General features: G+C 33.9%; 1 protein-coding gene across 3 annotated transcripts in view; it reads left to right on the forward strand.

The window, feature by feature from the left end:
- The first annotated feature begins 1,607 nt into the window (after nt 1–1,607).
- ASCC3 (activating signal cointegrator 1 complex subunit 3) overlaps nt 1,608–18,117 on the forward strand; it is a 215,357-nt gene continuing 198,847 nt past the window's right edge. For all 3 annotated transcript variants that reach the window (XM_026089597.1, XM_026089600.1, XM_026089598.1), the window contains exons 1-3: nt 1,608–1,627; nt 6,198–6,398; nt 6,858–6,998. In XM_026089597.1, the coding sequence (XP_025945382.1) occupies nt 1,616–1,627; nt 6,198–6,398; nt 6,858–6,998 (354 nt within the window). In that variant the 5' untranslated portion in view covers nt 1,608–1,615. The remainder of the gene's footprint in view (nt 1,628–6,197; nt 6,399–6,857; nt 6,999–18,117) is intronic.

The raw sequence follows: 18,117 nt of genomic DNA on the forward strand, positions 1-18,117 counted from the left end.
TACCCTTCTGGTTTCATGATCTGTCATTCTTAGAAATTCCTTCTGGCTTCATAATCTGTCATTAGCATTAACAGTGACACGGATAGATGTACTATGCAAGATCTGCTTTTGTTCTAGCCATGGTTCATGGTGTATGTGTGGCTTTGAAACCGATGCTGGTTCTTTGGTTCCTCTAGTTACTTGTATCTGTCTAATGTTTTTTACTCTGAATTTCTTTTATAGCACATAACTCTTCAGCTACTACACTTTGGATTGGACATAATTTGTACTCATTTGAAGAACAGTGCTGATTCTGGCCCAAAGCCAATCCTAAATTCTAGTTGGTACATTTGCATAATTTTCCTGTCTTTTTGTATGACGCTCGTTCCTATAAAAAGTGTCCCCTTACGTCCAATGAAACCTTATTGGTGTGATTTGATGCTAAATGTAGCAGATCCAAACATCATGCAGTTTTTCTTTTACAAGTTGTGAGCTTCTGCATAAAATATGTGTACAAACTTTGAAAGACAACTTTTCACTCTTCACAAGTAGGAAATAGTATTCTTAATAAAATATTAAAATAATTTGACCTTTATGGTATTTATATAGTTTCATTTTTACTTATTAGTATTCCTAAATCTGGTGAGCTCGCACCTCCATAGAAGTAGGAGAATATGAAAAGTAGCATCAGGAGAGGAAGGTGCTGGAAGTCTCCTAGTTCTGCATTAATTTCTGTGTGTACCTGGAGTAGCAAAATAGAATTTACACTTCCATGGAAGTGGTTTGAATATATACATGCATAATTAGAAAGTGTTTGGGGGGGGGTGGCGGGATGGTGTAAATATATTTTTTATTTTAAAAAGTGTGTATGTGTATACATACATAAATATATGCATATATATATATATGAGTGTGTGTGTGTAATGTATACTGTATATATTTTTTAACCAGCAACATTCCAAAATATATCAAAAGGGAAAGCATGACTTGGACATTATTTATCTGTCAGGAACATTGGAAATTCATTCCCTGAGGCTCATAGATTTTCTGTAAAACAGCATGGATAAGTCATGTTATATCGGTTTAGATTTTTTTTTTTTTTAACCTAAAGTGCAATAGAACAACTGACTACAGGTTGGAGCTTGTTGCACCAAAATTATATTATATATGCACCACAATTGATTACAACATATATTAAAATCAAACCAATTAGTAGGGAAAATGCTGAAAGTTTAAACTTGGTATGTGATTGCAACATTTATGATAAATGGATAATAATCTCATTAGTTTTTATAGTACAGCCATCATTACAGAAGTCATCATTATAGAATGTTTATCTTGGATTGTTTTATGCTATAGAAATTAGGGTTTGATGACTAATATTTCTTTAGTTCACACCATGAGAAGATTTGTCTAATAGTACATGAAAACTGTCTGGAAAACTGAATATGGACAAGACAAAAGCTCTTTTAGAATGAGGAGTATTAAGCAAATGTCATGTAGATTAATCATTGAAATATGACAATTCAAAGGGAGATAATATCCAAACATCTTTTCTGGATAAATTGCTAAGAAGTAAATATTTCTTTTGTTTTTTTCTTCTCTTCTAGATGKATGAGACAGGAGATATTATGTTATGCCTGTGCATGTCAGTACTGAATTTGGAAGCTGCTACTAAAATGCTAGCATGATAACTTGAAGCTGACTTAAAAGTTCATTGGGCCACCTAGTGAAATTATGTGATGCTGAGGTTAATTCTATCTGGCAAGCTATTTCTACCAACTAATAGTGTTAATGCCTAAAGTGGTACGGAGGATTAACAGAAGATCTCCACTTTTAATGGAATGTGCAGTTAGCACCCTTTTGTCCTCAGTGAGAGGATGTGCTCTAGCCCAGAGATTTGAGCAGGATTCAGAGGTTTGCGTGGAAGAAAATGTATCTTCTGTGTCATGCTTTGTAGTTGTTCTGGCTAATGAATCTGGTGCTCTGAAAACTCTGTACACTCTTGTGTCATTTCGAACAAAAGTTGCTGTTACAACTGAGTTGTTCCTGAGCTGTAACGTGCCTGCTGACTGAATCAGACTGACTCATTCTTGAATTTTACTTTAATGACTCAAATGGCTTTTCAGTTAACAGTTTCTTATTTTTGAATTGCCCTTGGAGCATCAACACACAAATACCCTTTAATGAAATGACTAATTTAGAATATCTTCATCGAGTGTGATCTCATTTAAGCATAAAACCTGAAACCTTGTGATAGTTGTAGTAGTGGATTTCCTGGGACAGAATTGGGTAGTGCATTGAAGAAAAAAGTAAGACTTTAGACATTCGTATAAGGGCAGCCTTGAGTAACTTTTTCTTGGTTGTGGAAAGATATGCTTCTCGATGATCTTTCACATTGATTCATGTTTATGTAAAAATGGTCCTTAGACACTAAATTGTGTGTGTCAGGAGTAGCACTCAGTAGAGATTGTGCTCTGTTTAAACTCCCCTTTGATTTGCCTAGAATTCTAGTGATAAATCAGCTGTGCAATAGAAAGCTGAAAAGTGTTGCATCTCATTCACCTTTAGTTTTGGGTTGTTTTTTTTTTTTAAAAGAAAACAGATTCTGCCATCCAGTGGCTACTAGTCCATTAAGTGGCTACTAGTCCATTAAGAAAAAAGGGGTTTCACTGATTTATCTGAAGAAGAATTAGTGTGTAGGAGGCTTCACTGCTGGTAATATGCCAAAGGGAAAACGTGGTTTTCAGCTTTAAAGCTAGGTAGAGTTTGTGCAGTTGACAATAAAAATCGAAAAAGCAAACCTGGTAGAGTAGGCAGATGTTAATAAGGGGAGATTTATGTTCATACGGTTGCAATTTCCATTGGTTTTAGTCATTTTTAGGAGCAGAACTACTTCTTTTTGTTAATCACTTAGCTGTACTTGCAGTTTGGAATAAACCCAACTTTTGGGGAAGGGGCATCAGTGATTTTTTTTTCAGCTAAACATGGAGTTGGTTTGAGTAGTCTAAGATATTGTTTTCTCTGGAATTCCTTGCTCCTGTAGTTTTTTTAATGCTTAATAAGTTCTTGCAGAGTCACTTGTCAAAGAATATTGTCAAGTGCATTGATTTGTCAGTGTCTGACTTTTTCTTTTGTATTGCTTGAAAATTAATCAGATAGTATGTTGAATGAAAGCCTAGATTCTGCTATAAATATCATTATTAAAAAATAACTTCTCGTTCTTAATCAGGATTTTATAGGTTTTGTTTTTATTAATCTTAACTCCATTCTTAATGTTCCTGTTTCAAAAGACCTGACAACTGTCTAGAAAATCAGGTTGTGATTTTTTTCTTTTCTTTCAGAGTTTTGTCACCCAGTTTCCTCTGGTGTTTCCTGAACATTTATTTTTTTATTGCTAGTTACCAAGACACTCTTAATCTGTGATGTGATGTTACCATTTCCTGAGAGGAAAATAGACAGGAAATTGTATTTATTTATTTATCTATTTATTTATTTACTTGAAATTTTCTTACTTATAACAATTACATGTCCCATGACTATAGTAAATGTAATTCTTTCTAAAAAGAATGATCCTCGTATTGTCCTCTTAAAGCTTAACAGAAGCTGGATCAATATATTCCCATGGGCAGTTTTTTAAGAAAATGCTTAAAGATGTGCTTTATTTAATTGTATGAGCAATCTCACAACTGTAAGGAGACTTGTACATTTAAAGCTATACGTGTTCAATTATGTGATTGTGAAAAATTGCTGTAGTTCTTTGCTGAAGATGCTTTTAACTGACTTCATTTAGGCAACTATACTTTTCTTTAAAAACTGTTTCTTTAAAATACTAAAAGTATTGTGCCACATAGTATTTTGCCAATTAAATTATGCAATCACCAGTTGTGTTTGTGAGTGTCTTTCCACAGATCCTTTAGTGTGCTGCGTGAAGTGTTTATGTAGCTTCTAAGACTAACTGGGTGTAATGGGAGGAAAAGAAAAAATATAGTCATTTTCAAAGACCTATCAAGAAGTCCCCAAATGAAGTAACAGGCAAATTAGAAATGTAAAGTGACTAAAAAGGCCATAAAAATAGTTGAATGAACCCTGATAGCAATAATGTGGTTGGCCCATCTCTAGCAAACACTTCATAATAGTCCTATTGATGAAGATGAAAGGAATTGTGAAGATGATGCACCAAGTAAACATTACATATATACAAAACTTGATGGGAAACAAATGAGCTTTCCCTCTGCAATCTTGCAAGCAGAATAAACTATAAAAGAATATTAAAAGTGATGATTGTTGTAATTCTGAAATTCAGATATTCAGACTTAAGGAAACTTGATGAAAAGTTCTAAAAAATACTTGTGTTAGATACTTTTTTTTTTCTTCACCAAAAAAGCTTAACAGTTTAGAACAGGTGTTTGAATATGTTTGAGATACACACAGAGGTATGAGTTCTATAAATGCCAGTGCAAACCATGGAACTAGTTGGAACTGAGTAGATCTTTTTTTTCTTAGTTTTGGGKTTTTTTTAATCTCGAGCTAGAAGTCTTCAACTTGAAAGCTTTGCTAAGACAAAGGTACTGCTAAATTTAAAAAAGAATATTGATAAAAAAATGACTGTTAAGTTACGTAAGATTTTTGTTGACTCTTATGTCAATGAATGTTGTTTTTTTAATATTGAAAATCCTCTAGAATAAAAAGCCTACTGTAATCAGCCCAATGATTACAGTTAAGAGTGTTGTATGTGTTCTGAAGATGCTATATTGACCTAAATTTGTAATTTATATCTCAGTGCAAGCAGTTGCAGCAAAAGGATAGACCTAGCACCATTAGTATCAAAGTTTTCTTTCTTTAAATAAAATAATGAATTTGGATAGCCAGTAAAGCTTTCATTGTTAAGTTTGCATTACTTCAGGAAGTGATAAATTTGGACCCTGCTCAAATAATTTGCTTCTTTCAGTCAAACAATATTTGAAATAGCAAATCTCTGTAAATTAACTGGAAAGCCTGTAATAATGGAAAGAAGAATCTTCTGGAGATGCTTTCAGGGCCATTCTTTACAGTGAATTGGTACTTCTGCAGTTTCTTACAATTAAATAAAAATGATAATTCTCAAAATTATCAGTAAAATACTTTTCATGATTATTATTAGTAGCAATACAGGTAATGAAATCCAAATTCTTTTCTGCAGAAGAATGAAAATAATTCTGTGGTCCACAGAGTCTTTTAAGTGTCTGTGAAATGTAACTAAGAAAAAGAAAGTCTTTTAGCAAATTAAATTATTATCTTAATGATCCATTCTTCCATTGCAAAAATTTTATGATTCTTCAAATAAAATTTTAACCATCTGCAACAGTTCTTTCTGGACAAAAAGCTTTTTTTTGGGGGGGAGGGAAGAGAACGGGAGGAATAATGCAAGCATATTTATAATTCAAGATTTCTGATTTATAAAATTTAAAAAAATCTATTAAATATAATAATTTAACTATTTGAAAATATTGTCAAAGTTTCTTTGGGACTATGGGTAGGCATTTTATGTTCTTTTTGGAGGCTGTGATTTGTTGTACGTATTACGGGAGACAGGTGAACAGTAACAATAACAAGACAGAAATTTCCTCAGAATCAGAGAAGGCAGAAAGATGTTGTTACTGCTTTTTTTTTTTTTTTTTGAGTATATCTTTGCATAATTAAACTTTATTGCACACAATTATTTGTAAATATATATATTTTTTAAATCATCTGTTTCTTCAGCAGTTTTTTGTGTTTTGCTGCCTCTTCTTCCATTAGAATAATTGTAGTTTGTCATCCTAAACTTCTATATCCTACTACTATGGCTATTGCTGTTTTACTGATTTTTACCAATAAATAGTAATACAATCAGAACTGTTATAAATAGATAGATATTCTACTATACATTAATTTTGTTCACACTGTTTTAATTAAAAAAAAATAGTGAAATGCTGAAATAGCATGTGGCTGAAGAGCTCCTTTAACTTTAAGAGATGTTATCCTGGTACACTTTGTTTTCTTTATGGATTCAAAATTTGTGGGTTGGGGTTGGTAGTGTCAGAATAAACACTTGTGCATAACTAATAAATATATTTCAGCAGTTATTCTGAGTTTTGTTGCCATGCATTCAATATCTTATTTTTTAAACACACACACACGCACGCACACACATGCACACATGCACAAGTCCAAAATACATGTATTGTTTGTTTTAACAGATTGGACAACTTGTATTTAAAGGCATGAAACGACTAAACCGAATCCAATCTATAGTTTTTGAGACTGCCTACAACACAAATGAAAACATGCTAATCTGCGCGCCCACTGGAGCTGGGAAGACTAACATCGCCATGCTAACAGTCCTTCATGAAATTCGACAGCATGTTCAGCATGGTGTTATCAAAAAGGATGAGTTTAAGGTAGGAATTTAATGAACCAAGGAACAGCTTTTTAACTTCTAAGGTGAAACCTATTATATGTTATACATGTAATATGAAATCAGGAAGTTTTCAAGGGTATTATATTTTTCCAAGTCAAAGATAAGGCTAGTTCTGATTTACTTCATTACTGTTAAAGCCATTCCTATTTGTGTTCTAAAAATCTTATTACCCATGTGAAAAGCTATGAAAATGCATTTAACTTTGATGCAGAACCAATTTTCAAAGTGATGAGGCTGTATAAATAAAATCCATTGTCCTTTAAACAGCTGCTCACTTATCCAGCAAAGATAACTACTTTTCATATATCACTATTAAGATTTCTCACTGTATGTGCCTGGCATCATATTTCACAATAAATTGTGATTTGTAATGGTTGCCATGAAACAAATGACATTGTGGGGTTTGCTCATTTATCAAGCTGGTGTCCTTTTGGTGCAGATTGTGTATGTTGCTCCTATGAAGGCTTTGGCAGCTGAAATGACAAATTACTTCAGTAAGCGACTGGAACCACTGGGCATTGCTGTGAAAGAGTTGACTGGTGATATGCAACTGTCCAAAGGTGAAATTCTGCGAACACAGGTATCCTTAAGATTTTAAATTATTGTCCTGTGTGCACGTTCGTATACTGTTCATAGACATCCTGGTCTGGTCTTGTCTTTTTTTTCTTTAAACTTCATTGTAAAAGTACTGGTGAAGCAGCTGAAATGTTATTACTGAGTATATAATTATGCTGGTTATGTTGCAAAATGTGACTAGTGAGAAAATTCAAAGTAATTAAAATACTGATGTCTGAAATATGATCTAAAATGATATGTTTATTGAACTTTTGAGGTTCTCCCATTTAGTCTTACTACTATGTCTCAAAATGGGCCCTTGTGCCCCACTTTCTTATAACCTTTGTATTAAGTCAATAAATAATTTTTCATTACTTTTATAGTGGGAGAAGATTTCTTAAATGGTTGTAAAAGATAGTCCTATTAAAAAGGTCTGGGGGGAAGGTGCTGCAGCACAATTTTGTGTACCTTTCCCTGTGCATTCCAAGCTGTCATTTGTATTCATCCAGAAGGCATCCATGTCTCTTGTTGTTCCATATATTTATGGTATTATACATGAGATGATTTTACTTCCATATTGTTCCAGCCTGTGCCTTGAATATTTACTGACAGTATTGTGGCTCCAGAATCCAAGCTTTTCAAAAAAGTTATTTCTAGTTTGCCCAATAATGAAAATAACTTTAAAAATAATCAAGTGTTTTACTGACTCTTATGACAACCTTTGCCAGTCTCCCTCAGATACTCAGTTTGCTGGATCTATTTTGTCTGAAACATTAAAGTGAGATGTTAAATATTGACCCTCATTTCTTCTCACAAAAAAAAAGGGAAATTGTTTCTTCCAGTTTTAACCTGCTTCTCACATCTTGTGCAGTGAAAGACATAGCGACTGCTTATCTACCTATAAGAATCTTAGCACCCTTCCATTACCAAATAATTTTACACAAATGAGTGTTTCACTGAATCTGAGAGCAGAAGCAAATAAACTGGTTACAAAAATAAATAACCCTAGCTATTGTACTGGTCCCATTATAAATATTTATCTTACATTTTTATGCTTTTCTCACAGTTTAAATAACTTAACTTTCCACTTCTTTTTTTTCATTAAAAAAAAAAAAGAAAAAATCTAGGGAAGTGTATTACCCTACAACCGGTGTTTATTTACCAGCTGATTCTCTATTCTAAGCATGTTTGTATACTGACACAATATTATCCAAGAATCCCTGATGCTTAGACATCACTTAAAACACTAATGATATTAAATGTACTTTAGCCATGATCTATTGTTTGGTAAGTTGTTTTAGTATGTTCATCGTAGCGTTTAAATGGAAAATATTAGAGAGAATAAACTGTGTCTTTTGCTGGGTAGCACTTCAGCTATCGCAAAGGTTTTTTGTCAGAAGCCTGCTGACTGTTTGGGTGGTTGTCCTTTTGGACTTTGAGTACGTACAGTTTTCAGTCTTTGTCTTATACAGTKTAGAAATTACATAATACAACTTTGAAATCAACTTATGGGCTTTCAGATCAGCTATTTCTGACTTTGTGTTTGCAACAAATACAGTAATAATAGTTATCTTTTGAAACTTCAGAGGACATAACGGTGTTTGGCCAAGTATGGATTTCTRTTGTAATCACTAAGTCTGAAAGCACTGCCCTGCGCTGGCACAGGGTATTTTAAGCAGGTGATATGTTAGCATGATGTCTTAACTTGTAGAAAACAGTTGGTAACCTCTAGAGAGTTGCAGAAATGCCTTCTGGCCTTAACTACTCTTAAAGGCCTCATTAACTCTTAAAGGCATGGAAAAACCTGTAGAGGAGAATTTCTCTTGAATGTTTTATACACACATAACATGAAAGAAAAATAAGATCCATGGCACAGCACAGTGAAAATTTATCAAAAATTTCTTCTACCTCTATAAGCTTACCCCCCCCACCATACTTTTAAAGGTTTTTTTGTCATTGTTCACTTTTAAGAAAAGTTATTTTACTATTGTATTGTGTCTTCAGTTACTATGAACAGTCCTCATTCTTAAACTAGTGCATCAACATTTTTGTACAAGGTGTGTTACAGTATGATCCGTGTCAATAGCTAGGGTTCTAATTCAGATAAATACATATAAGTGGGACTGATATTTTAAAGTTAAATTAAAATTTCTGTCATGTTTTTGCTTTATGCTGTGCTTCAGGCCTGCAGATATAAACCAAACTTCTTTTACTGGACCCCTGTCTCTCGCTCTGCCATGAAGGCTGTCAGCCCATGATGAGTCTCGCTCACTACAAGTGCATTTAGGTTAAGGCCAGTTATCAGTAGTTTCTGTGTTGGTAAGGTTATGTAGTAGTTAATATAAAATCTAGTCAACTTTTGAAAGCAGGCTAATTTTACCAGTCTATAGACCTCTATATATTTCTGTTCCTTCTTTCTGATATTCTTGGAGATAAAGGGATTCAGGGAGCAGGAGGATCAGGAGAAGGAAATTTATAATCAACTAAATAAGTATTACTTAAAAATGAGTCAAAATGTTATGTGAGGAATCATAATGCTGCCCCTTCTGAATTAATGAATATGTTTTGTTTGTAATTTTCTTGTAGGATAGATTTTTTTAATATATGAAAGTGTTTCCTTTTTTGTTGTTGTTGATCAAGAAACTGGTCTTACAGAAAGCAAGATYATTCATTTAAAAGCTATTATAGGATTTTCTGTATCATGTACATAGTACTAAAGAACTTCAAGTTCCACAGAAAAAGTTGTATATATTTAATGAAGTACAAGGCTGTACCTGTCACCAGAGGCCTGCTAAGGCTAATGCATCCTAAGAGCATGCGTTTCTAAAACTTTTAGGTTTGTGCAGGCCTCAAACTATCTCTGTCTTTTTTCAATCATGGATTTAGTAAAAAATTAATTCCTTGCACAATTAAAGAAAGTGGTATTTGGAAACAAATTGTGAATCTGAAATTAGTTTACTTTCAGTTTGAAGTGCTTCTAAACATTTCTCCTTAAAGGAGGTAGTAACTGGGAAATCTAGAGAAGCAATCACCCATTCTTTAAAGAAAAGGCTTCTTCATAAACATTTGTAGTTTCACAACTCTTAAAAATTCCATGATGTTCAAATAATTCAACTTGAAAGGTTAAATTTGTTTGTTACAGCATCTTGCGTAAATGAAATATGCAGTGGCATAAAGTGAAAGATTAGCCTTTTCATCAGTGCAGCTCAGTTTATAAAAAAATTAATTAAAAAAAGTCCTGCTAGACCTGACTTGCATTGTCACTTAGAAGATGGGCAACTACTTGACATGTTTGTTCACTGCTACTTAGCCAGTACAAGCTGAAATAATGTTGTTAATTTCAGAGTGGATTCTCACATTTCTTACAGTTTGTGTCAAAACTATCTTAACATTTGGCTAAGAAAACATCCTTTAAAGCTTTTAATTTGGAGAAGAGGTATCACTTTCATTTGCCAAGTACAGAACATGTTGAGGAGCTTAAAAATATGAATGGTTTCCAAGATCTTGAGTAAGGAAAAGAAAAGCACCAATAACTAAACACAATATCTTTTCATCATAGCGTTATATGATGTATAAGATCTGAAGCGAAACGAGTCTTGATCCTTATAAGCATATTGGGCCAGTTGAGGCTTTTGCTTTTTCAGGGCTTTTGTTTTCTTTTTAGACCTGCATTTAAAAGCTTCTTTTTTGGCTTATAACTTAGTTTCTGCTGTTCTTTAAATAATGTAAGTACTTTCCTTGAAGATTTACTTTTGGCTGTTTTGAATCCAGGAGAAATATTTTGTTAGCTTATTCAAATTTTGTTAGTTGATTAATTTCTTTTTAATTTTAACTAGCTATTTATACTAGGAATAACAGTAGTTTGGAATGAAAGGGCATTTCTTATTGAAAAGCATGGGTAATACTGCAGTACTGATAGTATTTTTGGAAAAAAACAGTGTTGCAAATGAACAGAGAGTTTGTGTAAGCTGCATTTGCATTGGCAAATGCATTTGTCTGATTACTGGTACAGAATGCTTTTCTTGAGAGGAAGAAATAGCCTGAAGGACTGAATATATTTTGACATCTGAAAGATTAGCTGATTAATTGTAGTTGTGATGGCAAGGCAGAAGTGAGAAGTGAAGCAGAGACCGCAAAAGTGTCAGAGCTGAATAAGGCAAGTTGTTCTGAGAATGGCAAATGGCATCAGGACCTTTGAGTAATATGGATGATCACCCTGATAGATTCTGTCAGCTGATAGACTCTGATATTAAGTCATGAAGGCTTTATTCACTATTGGAATCTGATACTAATAAAATGGAATAATGCTTTTTTCTTAAGTTCTGATCTGCAATATAAAACTAATCAAGTCTGAAACTATTTGAAGCAAAAGAGGGCTATAAACTTGAGGTGCCTTCTGTTTCTTTTGTCTGCAGCTTGCTTTCTCTCCTATACTGTTTCTCATTTCCTGCATTTTAATAAGGTGTAGAGATGCTTCTAGGTAAAAGCAAAGAGTGAAGTTGATTCTTGCTGCCTTTTTTTCTCCTGTGGAAATGGAAATGCATTTATTTTGTTAATTTTTAGTGCATTATGTCCTATTGTATTCTACTATATATATTTTCTATTTCATGTGTACACAAAGCCTACAATTAAAATCTGAATATGCATATTGTAAATATATGAGATAGTGATTCTCTACAGTAGTTACTTACATACTTTTTTATAAAACATTGCCCATTGCATGTACTGTTATACCTATGTATAACCAGAAATTAGGAAATCTTTACATTAGGAAAAGGAGAAATTTGATGAGAGAATTTAAATTTGAAATTGATGGGGTTTTCTTGTGCTCAAGAATTGGCGAAAGTTTGCAATGACAGAATTATCACTAAGTCATGTTAGATATTAAGGTGGGTTTTTTTTCCACTGCTAGACCTATTTAACTCTGAAACTATATAAGTAGTTCTATTTGAAGACTGACATCTATTTTGTTTGAAAATCTTTTGAAGTACTAAATTGCTGTAGGTCTGAAAATGATTGAGTAATAGTATATTATTTTACATACCTTTAGAAAGACTCTAAAGCATTATATTAAAATTGTATGTTAAATCTGATAAGTCCACATAAGCAGTATTACTAATGTCAGGTTCTTCCAATAGAAAGGATTTTTATATAAAAGAAAATACTTGACAAAGAGCTTTTTTTTTAATTTAAAGACTACTTTTCTTGACATTCTCTCTGTCCATTTCAAAGGTTTTAGTAGGAATTCATAAATACTGTTGATGTGGTCTTTCAGAGCAGTAACAAAGAAACAGTCCTAAGCGTGATTATTAAGATTTATTAAATAGTGTGCAAAAAAACCCTCCTAGCCTGGCTTGCTAAACGTGAAGATACTGGAAACTGGCTATTGAATCTGTATGCTACAATGTAACACAACAAATAAGAATTTGATGGATGTACATGGTCAGCATACACAAAAAGAATTTACTAGTTTACATTTCAGTAACCCTCAAAGCAGAAAAGAATCAAAATAACCTCCTGATCTTTGGGGTTTGCAGCAAGTAGGTTTGCTTTTTGGTTGCATATGTAATGCAAATATGTATGAAATTACACTACTTGAGCAAAGTAAAACATTTGTGAAATTAAAATGTGGAAAGTATTAGATTTAGCAGTCTTATTTGTGGGGAATATGTTTCTATTTTTAATTCTAAATTGTTTGTGTTAATAACCTAGCTTTCAAAATGTCTTATTTAGAAGGGTATCTGTCAAACAGGATGCATAGGATCTTTATTTTCCACATTCCTTTATTGAATGCCAGAGTGTCATCTTACCCTGCATATCATCATACTCATAAAAATGTTTCAATACAGTGACCAAGAACTAAGAAATTTCTGAATTTAGAATATTAATAGCTCTTCTCCCTAAATAACGATTCTCAGGCTATCATATTGTACTGCATTTTAACAGAAATCAAATATAGGAGAATACTTTTTCTGAGATCGTTAATTATTGTTCCACTCAAATTACTGTAGCGTTTTGTGAAAACTATGTGAAGTGCTTACATCTAAAATTTACGGGTAAATATCAAGTGCTTTTTGAAACAAGGTAATACAATCTTCTTTTATGTTTCCCATCTTCATGTGCTTTGTCATTGTCTAATCTTTCTCCTCTTGTATTGTTTGACTGTCTTCATAGGTACTTACCTATGTTAGCCTTCTGGCAGGGGCCTTCATCTCCGGTTAAAGGCTTTTGTTTTTTTGCTTGTGGTTGTTGAAAACACCTGTGTTACTGTTGACTTCACATGCCCATCTGTTGCCTTTCAGGAGCAGAATGGCTCTTTGCTATGAAAACTTTGGATGCTATAAAATCTGTGGATGCTCTTGGTGTGGGGGAGGATAAACTGCCATGAAATGGCCATCAGAAATGATCCACAGGTTGTAAAGCCCACAGATATAGAAAAGTCCCCCTCTTTTAAGTTGTTTTTGTCAAAAGAAGAGGTGAGCCTTGTTAATATTCCTTCTTCCAGTACAACTAGACTGAAAAGTGGTGCAGAATTCCATGCTCACCCAGGACTTCTCGATACAGAATATCCTCTTTGATCARCTTTTGCACCAGGAGATATAACTTGCAGAGGATGTGAAAATCCAATGCAGAAAAAAGAGGAAGACATGTGCCTTTCTTTTTCTGAGAAAACTTCCACAGTATTTCTCAGTAGTAGAGACCTTGCTGAAATAAATATTCTTTTCTTCTGAATTTTTAAAGTTAAGCACTATTTAAAATGAAATTCTTTTTCTTCCTTTAAATGAAGTGCAAAACTTACCTTTCAAATGAGAGAAATATACCAAAACATTTAGAATGGAAATTTTTGCTAAAATGTGTAGTTGACTCCTGCTGAGCTTTCTTGCTGATCTAGAAAGATCAAAATCTCTTTATACAGTATGGTTTCTAGACTCTAAAGTCAACCCCATCTCCCACTCTTATCTCCATGTGAATCTGCTTTGTATCAGAAACTTTAAAGTCTGAAAAATGAAATCTTACTTCTCCCTTCATTGTCCATGCTATCTTCAGGGCAGCTTATGTGTTAAAAAGCACTATCCAAAATATCTTGAGGCAGCAGAGCTTGATGAAACTCCACAGACTGCTATGTATCTTTTCCCTTCTTCCCTTTTTTTTTTTTCTTCTATAAATGTTAAGTGTATTTCTTGATTGGTGTTTAGTTCTAAAGGCAAGAGTTTAAAAAATCAGAAGGGATGTGAATTTCTATGCTTGCAAAGACCTACTGGATTGTGTTCAAAGATTTGAAATACTGTTTTTCAAAGTGCTGACCTTGTCAATCTCGTCTGGGCTAAGCAGGGCATGCTCACAGCATATAGTGACCTGGTGGTCAGCAACTCCCAGCTCCTCAGCTGTGTGCAGTTCGTTCTCCTCAAATGTCAGAGGGAGAAACTGGAATCCCCAAAGATGTTTGATGGGAAAGCAGGGAGAAAGAACTTGTGGTTCCTCTAAGTGTCCTCCTCGAATATCCAGAACAGGGGACAGCAAAAGGGAAATGAAAACATAACCTGGATTTGGTAACCTGCCAGTGGGTTGGTAAACCACAAGTATCTGAAACTGGAGAACATACTTAAGCCCTCTCCCTTCCAGGCTGAGTTCGCTTCCATAATATGCCCATCCACTCACTCCAGGAGCACCAAGTTTTCAATTCGTTAGCATTGTATTAGTTGACCTTTTAAAGAGTGGGAAGAATTTTTTCCACAGTTGCCATTTTTATGAGGTATATGGCTTTTCCACAGTTTTTTCCTTCCATGTGTCAGCTTGGGGAAATAGCAAGGTAGGTGAAAAGATTGATATTAAACAGCAGAGAGGCAATTTGGGGCCCAAAATGTTCAAAGCCAAACTTTTTTCTCTGAGTTCTTTAGCGCTCTCGTGTATAAACACAGTGACTTTGTGCCTTTACATCTGTGGAAGGATGTAGGATTCTTGGTTGTCTCTGAAAATGATTAAGAAAGGAGTTATAACTTGTGCTCGTACAGAGATTTGTGGATRGTGGGCTCAGTTAATAAACTTGTAGTCCTGCATTTTATCTTTTGTTTATGCCTTTGGGACAATTGCATTGTTTTGTCAGTCTGGTGTTACCAGTCTGTGCCTTCCACGTTGTACTACTTCCTTTTTTTTGGGTGTCAGTTTTCCGATATACCAGTGGCATTGCTGCAAGCCCTTCTGATTTACTACTGTCCCATTAATATATGTGCCTGTGACGGCTAAGCTTTTGCCAGAGGGGAAAAAGTACTAATACATGATCAAACGGTAGCAGTTTGAATAAAAAATGGTAGTCCTTCATAAGGAACTGGAGGTACTGCCTGTGACCTAAATTAGTTTCTAGATTTATGACAGAATCCATCTTGATATTACAATCAGCTTCCATACTTTAAAAATGAGAATGAATCACTAATTACTACTGTAAGACATTAATTTATATTTTATTTGAATTAATTTCTTTTTCAAATATACAGACATAGTAGTTTATAGTTTATGCTACATGCCTGTTTGCCTGTTGTTGTTGCATAATCTGTAGAATTTTAGAAAAGCTGGTAAGTAATTTGCTTTCTGTTTAATAATCYATTGCCGCATACTCTGATAAGATGTGTAATTGACTGGCCTTCTTTGATATGTCTCACTGGGCAAAATCTCTGTTTAGGTTTTCTAGATTGGGCTGGAAGATGGGAGCTAATTTTTATTTTAGCAGAAAAATCCAGTTGAAATATTGCCWAATACAATTACAGTAATTTTGAACAACAAGAAAAACTTTGTTTTATGTGCTCTGTGGTTATATGATATAGGGGTTTGTATATAATTGCATTCTTGGTTGTGTGTTTTCTTTTATTGGAAGTAATTATTCATGCCTGACTTATCTCCATTTCCTGCAAGTTTTTCTAAACTGTTTTGGAATCAAAGTTAAATTTCTTTATGAATTTATCTAACTCTTCTATACTATATTTTAACTCTTATATGAAAATATACATATATTCTCTTTGGATGAAGAGTTCCTGCTGTAAACTGATACTTTTTTTTCCCTCCAGTGTGCAATTTTTTCATTTACTTTAAGCTTTATCAGAATAAATTCAGTTTTAATATATCTGTACTTGAAGCACTTGCATTAATCACTGTCTCTGCAGAGGCTTGATGTTACAGTGGAGTTTTAAAAGTACAAGTGTACAAAAACAAGGAAAATAATTGTGTTTTGGATATGTCATTGATCCACACTGCACCTGAATACATTGAGAGGAAAATATTTACTGCTGTTGCTTTTTAGTTGTGTGACTAAGTCCAACAGCATCACCTGCAGGTGAATCAAATAGATTTCTTAATTTTTTAAGTGGAAATCTGAGACACATGAGATAAGTTACTTATTGAAAATGGGAAGATCTGGGTGAATAACTTAGTAATGAATATTTTAAATCAATTTTGCCTCTTATTCTTGTATAAAATTAACTGCAAGCATGTCATGATTTTCTCAAATTAATTCTTTAATAAGTGCTTGCTAAAAAATCTTGAAATCAGACTTTAATGTGTTTAAAAGATGTTTATTGAAAATATTATGCTCATTCACTTCTTAAAATCAAGCTGTACTGAAAATGCTTGTGACATTAAAGTTTGTTTACTGTGGATGTTTTTGTACAGCTGAAAATTCATTGTTTTTTTGATCATTCTTCTTGATTTATTCTGATAGAATATTGCAGAAGTGAACACTGTCAAGTCAGATGTCAAAAGCATTTGTCTAAAAATTCAAATCAATAATCACATTATTAATTTACGTATGTAAAACATATTGCTCTTAGACTCTTACATCTGCTGCTTCAGTATGACAGATATTAATGATACCAAAGCTCTCCTTTAAGTAGAATAACAGATTGAGTTTATGTTAAGGGAGAGGATTGCTTCTCTTTGGTCATTCTTTTAAGCTTCAGTAGCTTACTTTCTCTATTGCCAGATTTGTAATTGATACAAAAAAAAAAGGGACACATTATTTGACTTTTGTTTGACTGGGATTGAATGAATCAATTTCTGTCTTGACCTTAACATGACTGTTTTTTGGGTTGTATTATTACAATGGAGGGGTCAACCAGTGGCTCCTGAATTACATGCAAGTTGCAATGTGCTTCTAATGTTTTAAGGTACATCGTGAATATCAGTAGCATTGTCAGGGAGGCTTCTGGATAATCCAGGTGCCTGATTGTGGGAAGAAGCAAAYCCAATTTGAGCTGCTAAGTTGCTCTCACACTTCTGCAAGTGCTGAAACACCTACAGGAAGCTGTCTGTGAGTTTCCTCTTCCTCTTAAGTCACTCAGGGGGAATATACTCTTGTGGATTTTAAGCATAGAAAGATTTTCACAGAATCACAGAATGGTTGAGGTTGGAAGGGACCTCTGGAGATCATCTAGTCCAACCCCCCTGCTCAAGCAGGGTCACCTAGAGCACATTGCACAGGATTGCRTCCAGGCGGGTTTTGAATATCTCCAGAGAAGGAGACTCCACAACCTCTCKGGGCAACCTGTTCCAGTGCTCTTTTAACAGCTTTGTGTAGAATATCAAGTGTTGGCTAGTCAGCTCTAGTATTTAGAGACTCCAGTTCCTCTCCACATGTGTATAAAGTGGTTACCTTACATAAGATTCAATAGTATATTAAGCTGATTTCTTGAGTTTTCACAGACAATGATTATGGTTTGTGCTGTTTTTAGAGAGTATTGCAATTTATAGAAAATAATTTAGTGTCTCCCAAGATTAAATGTTATCTGCTCATATCAAAGGCATAGTGCTAAGCACATGATTTCTTTGGTGGTCCTTTCACTTGGTCTTGTTTAACCATGCTTTCAAACAGTCTGTCTTATGTAGTTGTATGCTTGCCAGGTTGCTTTTCTTTGCTATATCCCCCAAAACAGATATTTTACCCCTTAATGCTGTGTTGGTTGGGTAGCTGTGGTATTTTGGGGTTGGGTTTCAGAAATTTTTTGTTTAATTGTGTACTGAAATATAAATATTGTAGATCCAGCATTATAGCTGCAATACTTCAGATAGCTTAATATGTTTATGTTACACAGTCTGATTGAGATTTTACAGCTTTAATCTTCTATGCACTACTGAGAATCTTTACTTATTCTGCTTCA

Source organism: Apteryx rowi, unplaced genomic scaffold, assembly GCF_003343035.1.
Source record: "Apteryx rowi isolate R43461 unplaced genomic scaffold, aptRow1 scaffold_822, whole genome shotgun sequence".
Taxonomy (NCBI): domain Eukaryota; kingdom Metazoa; phylum Chordata; class Aves; order Apterygiformes; family Apterygidae; genus Apteryx; species Apteryx rowi.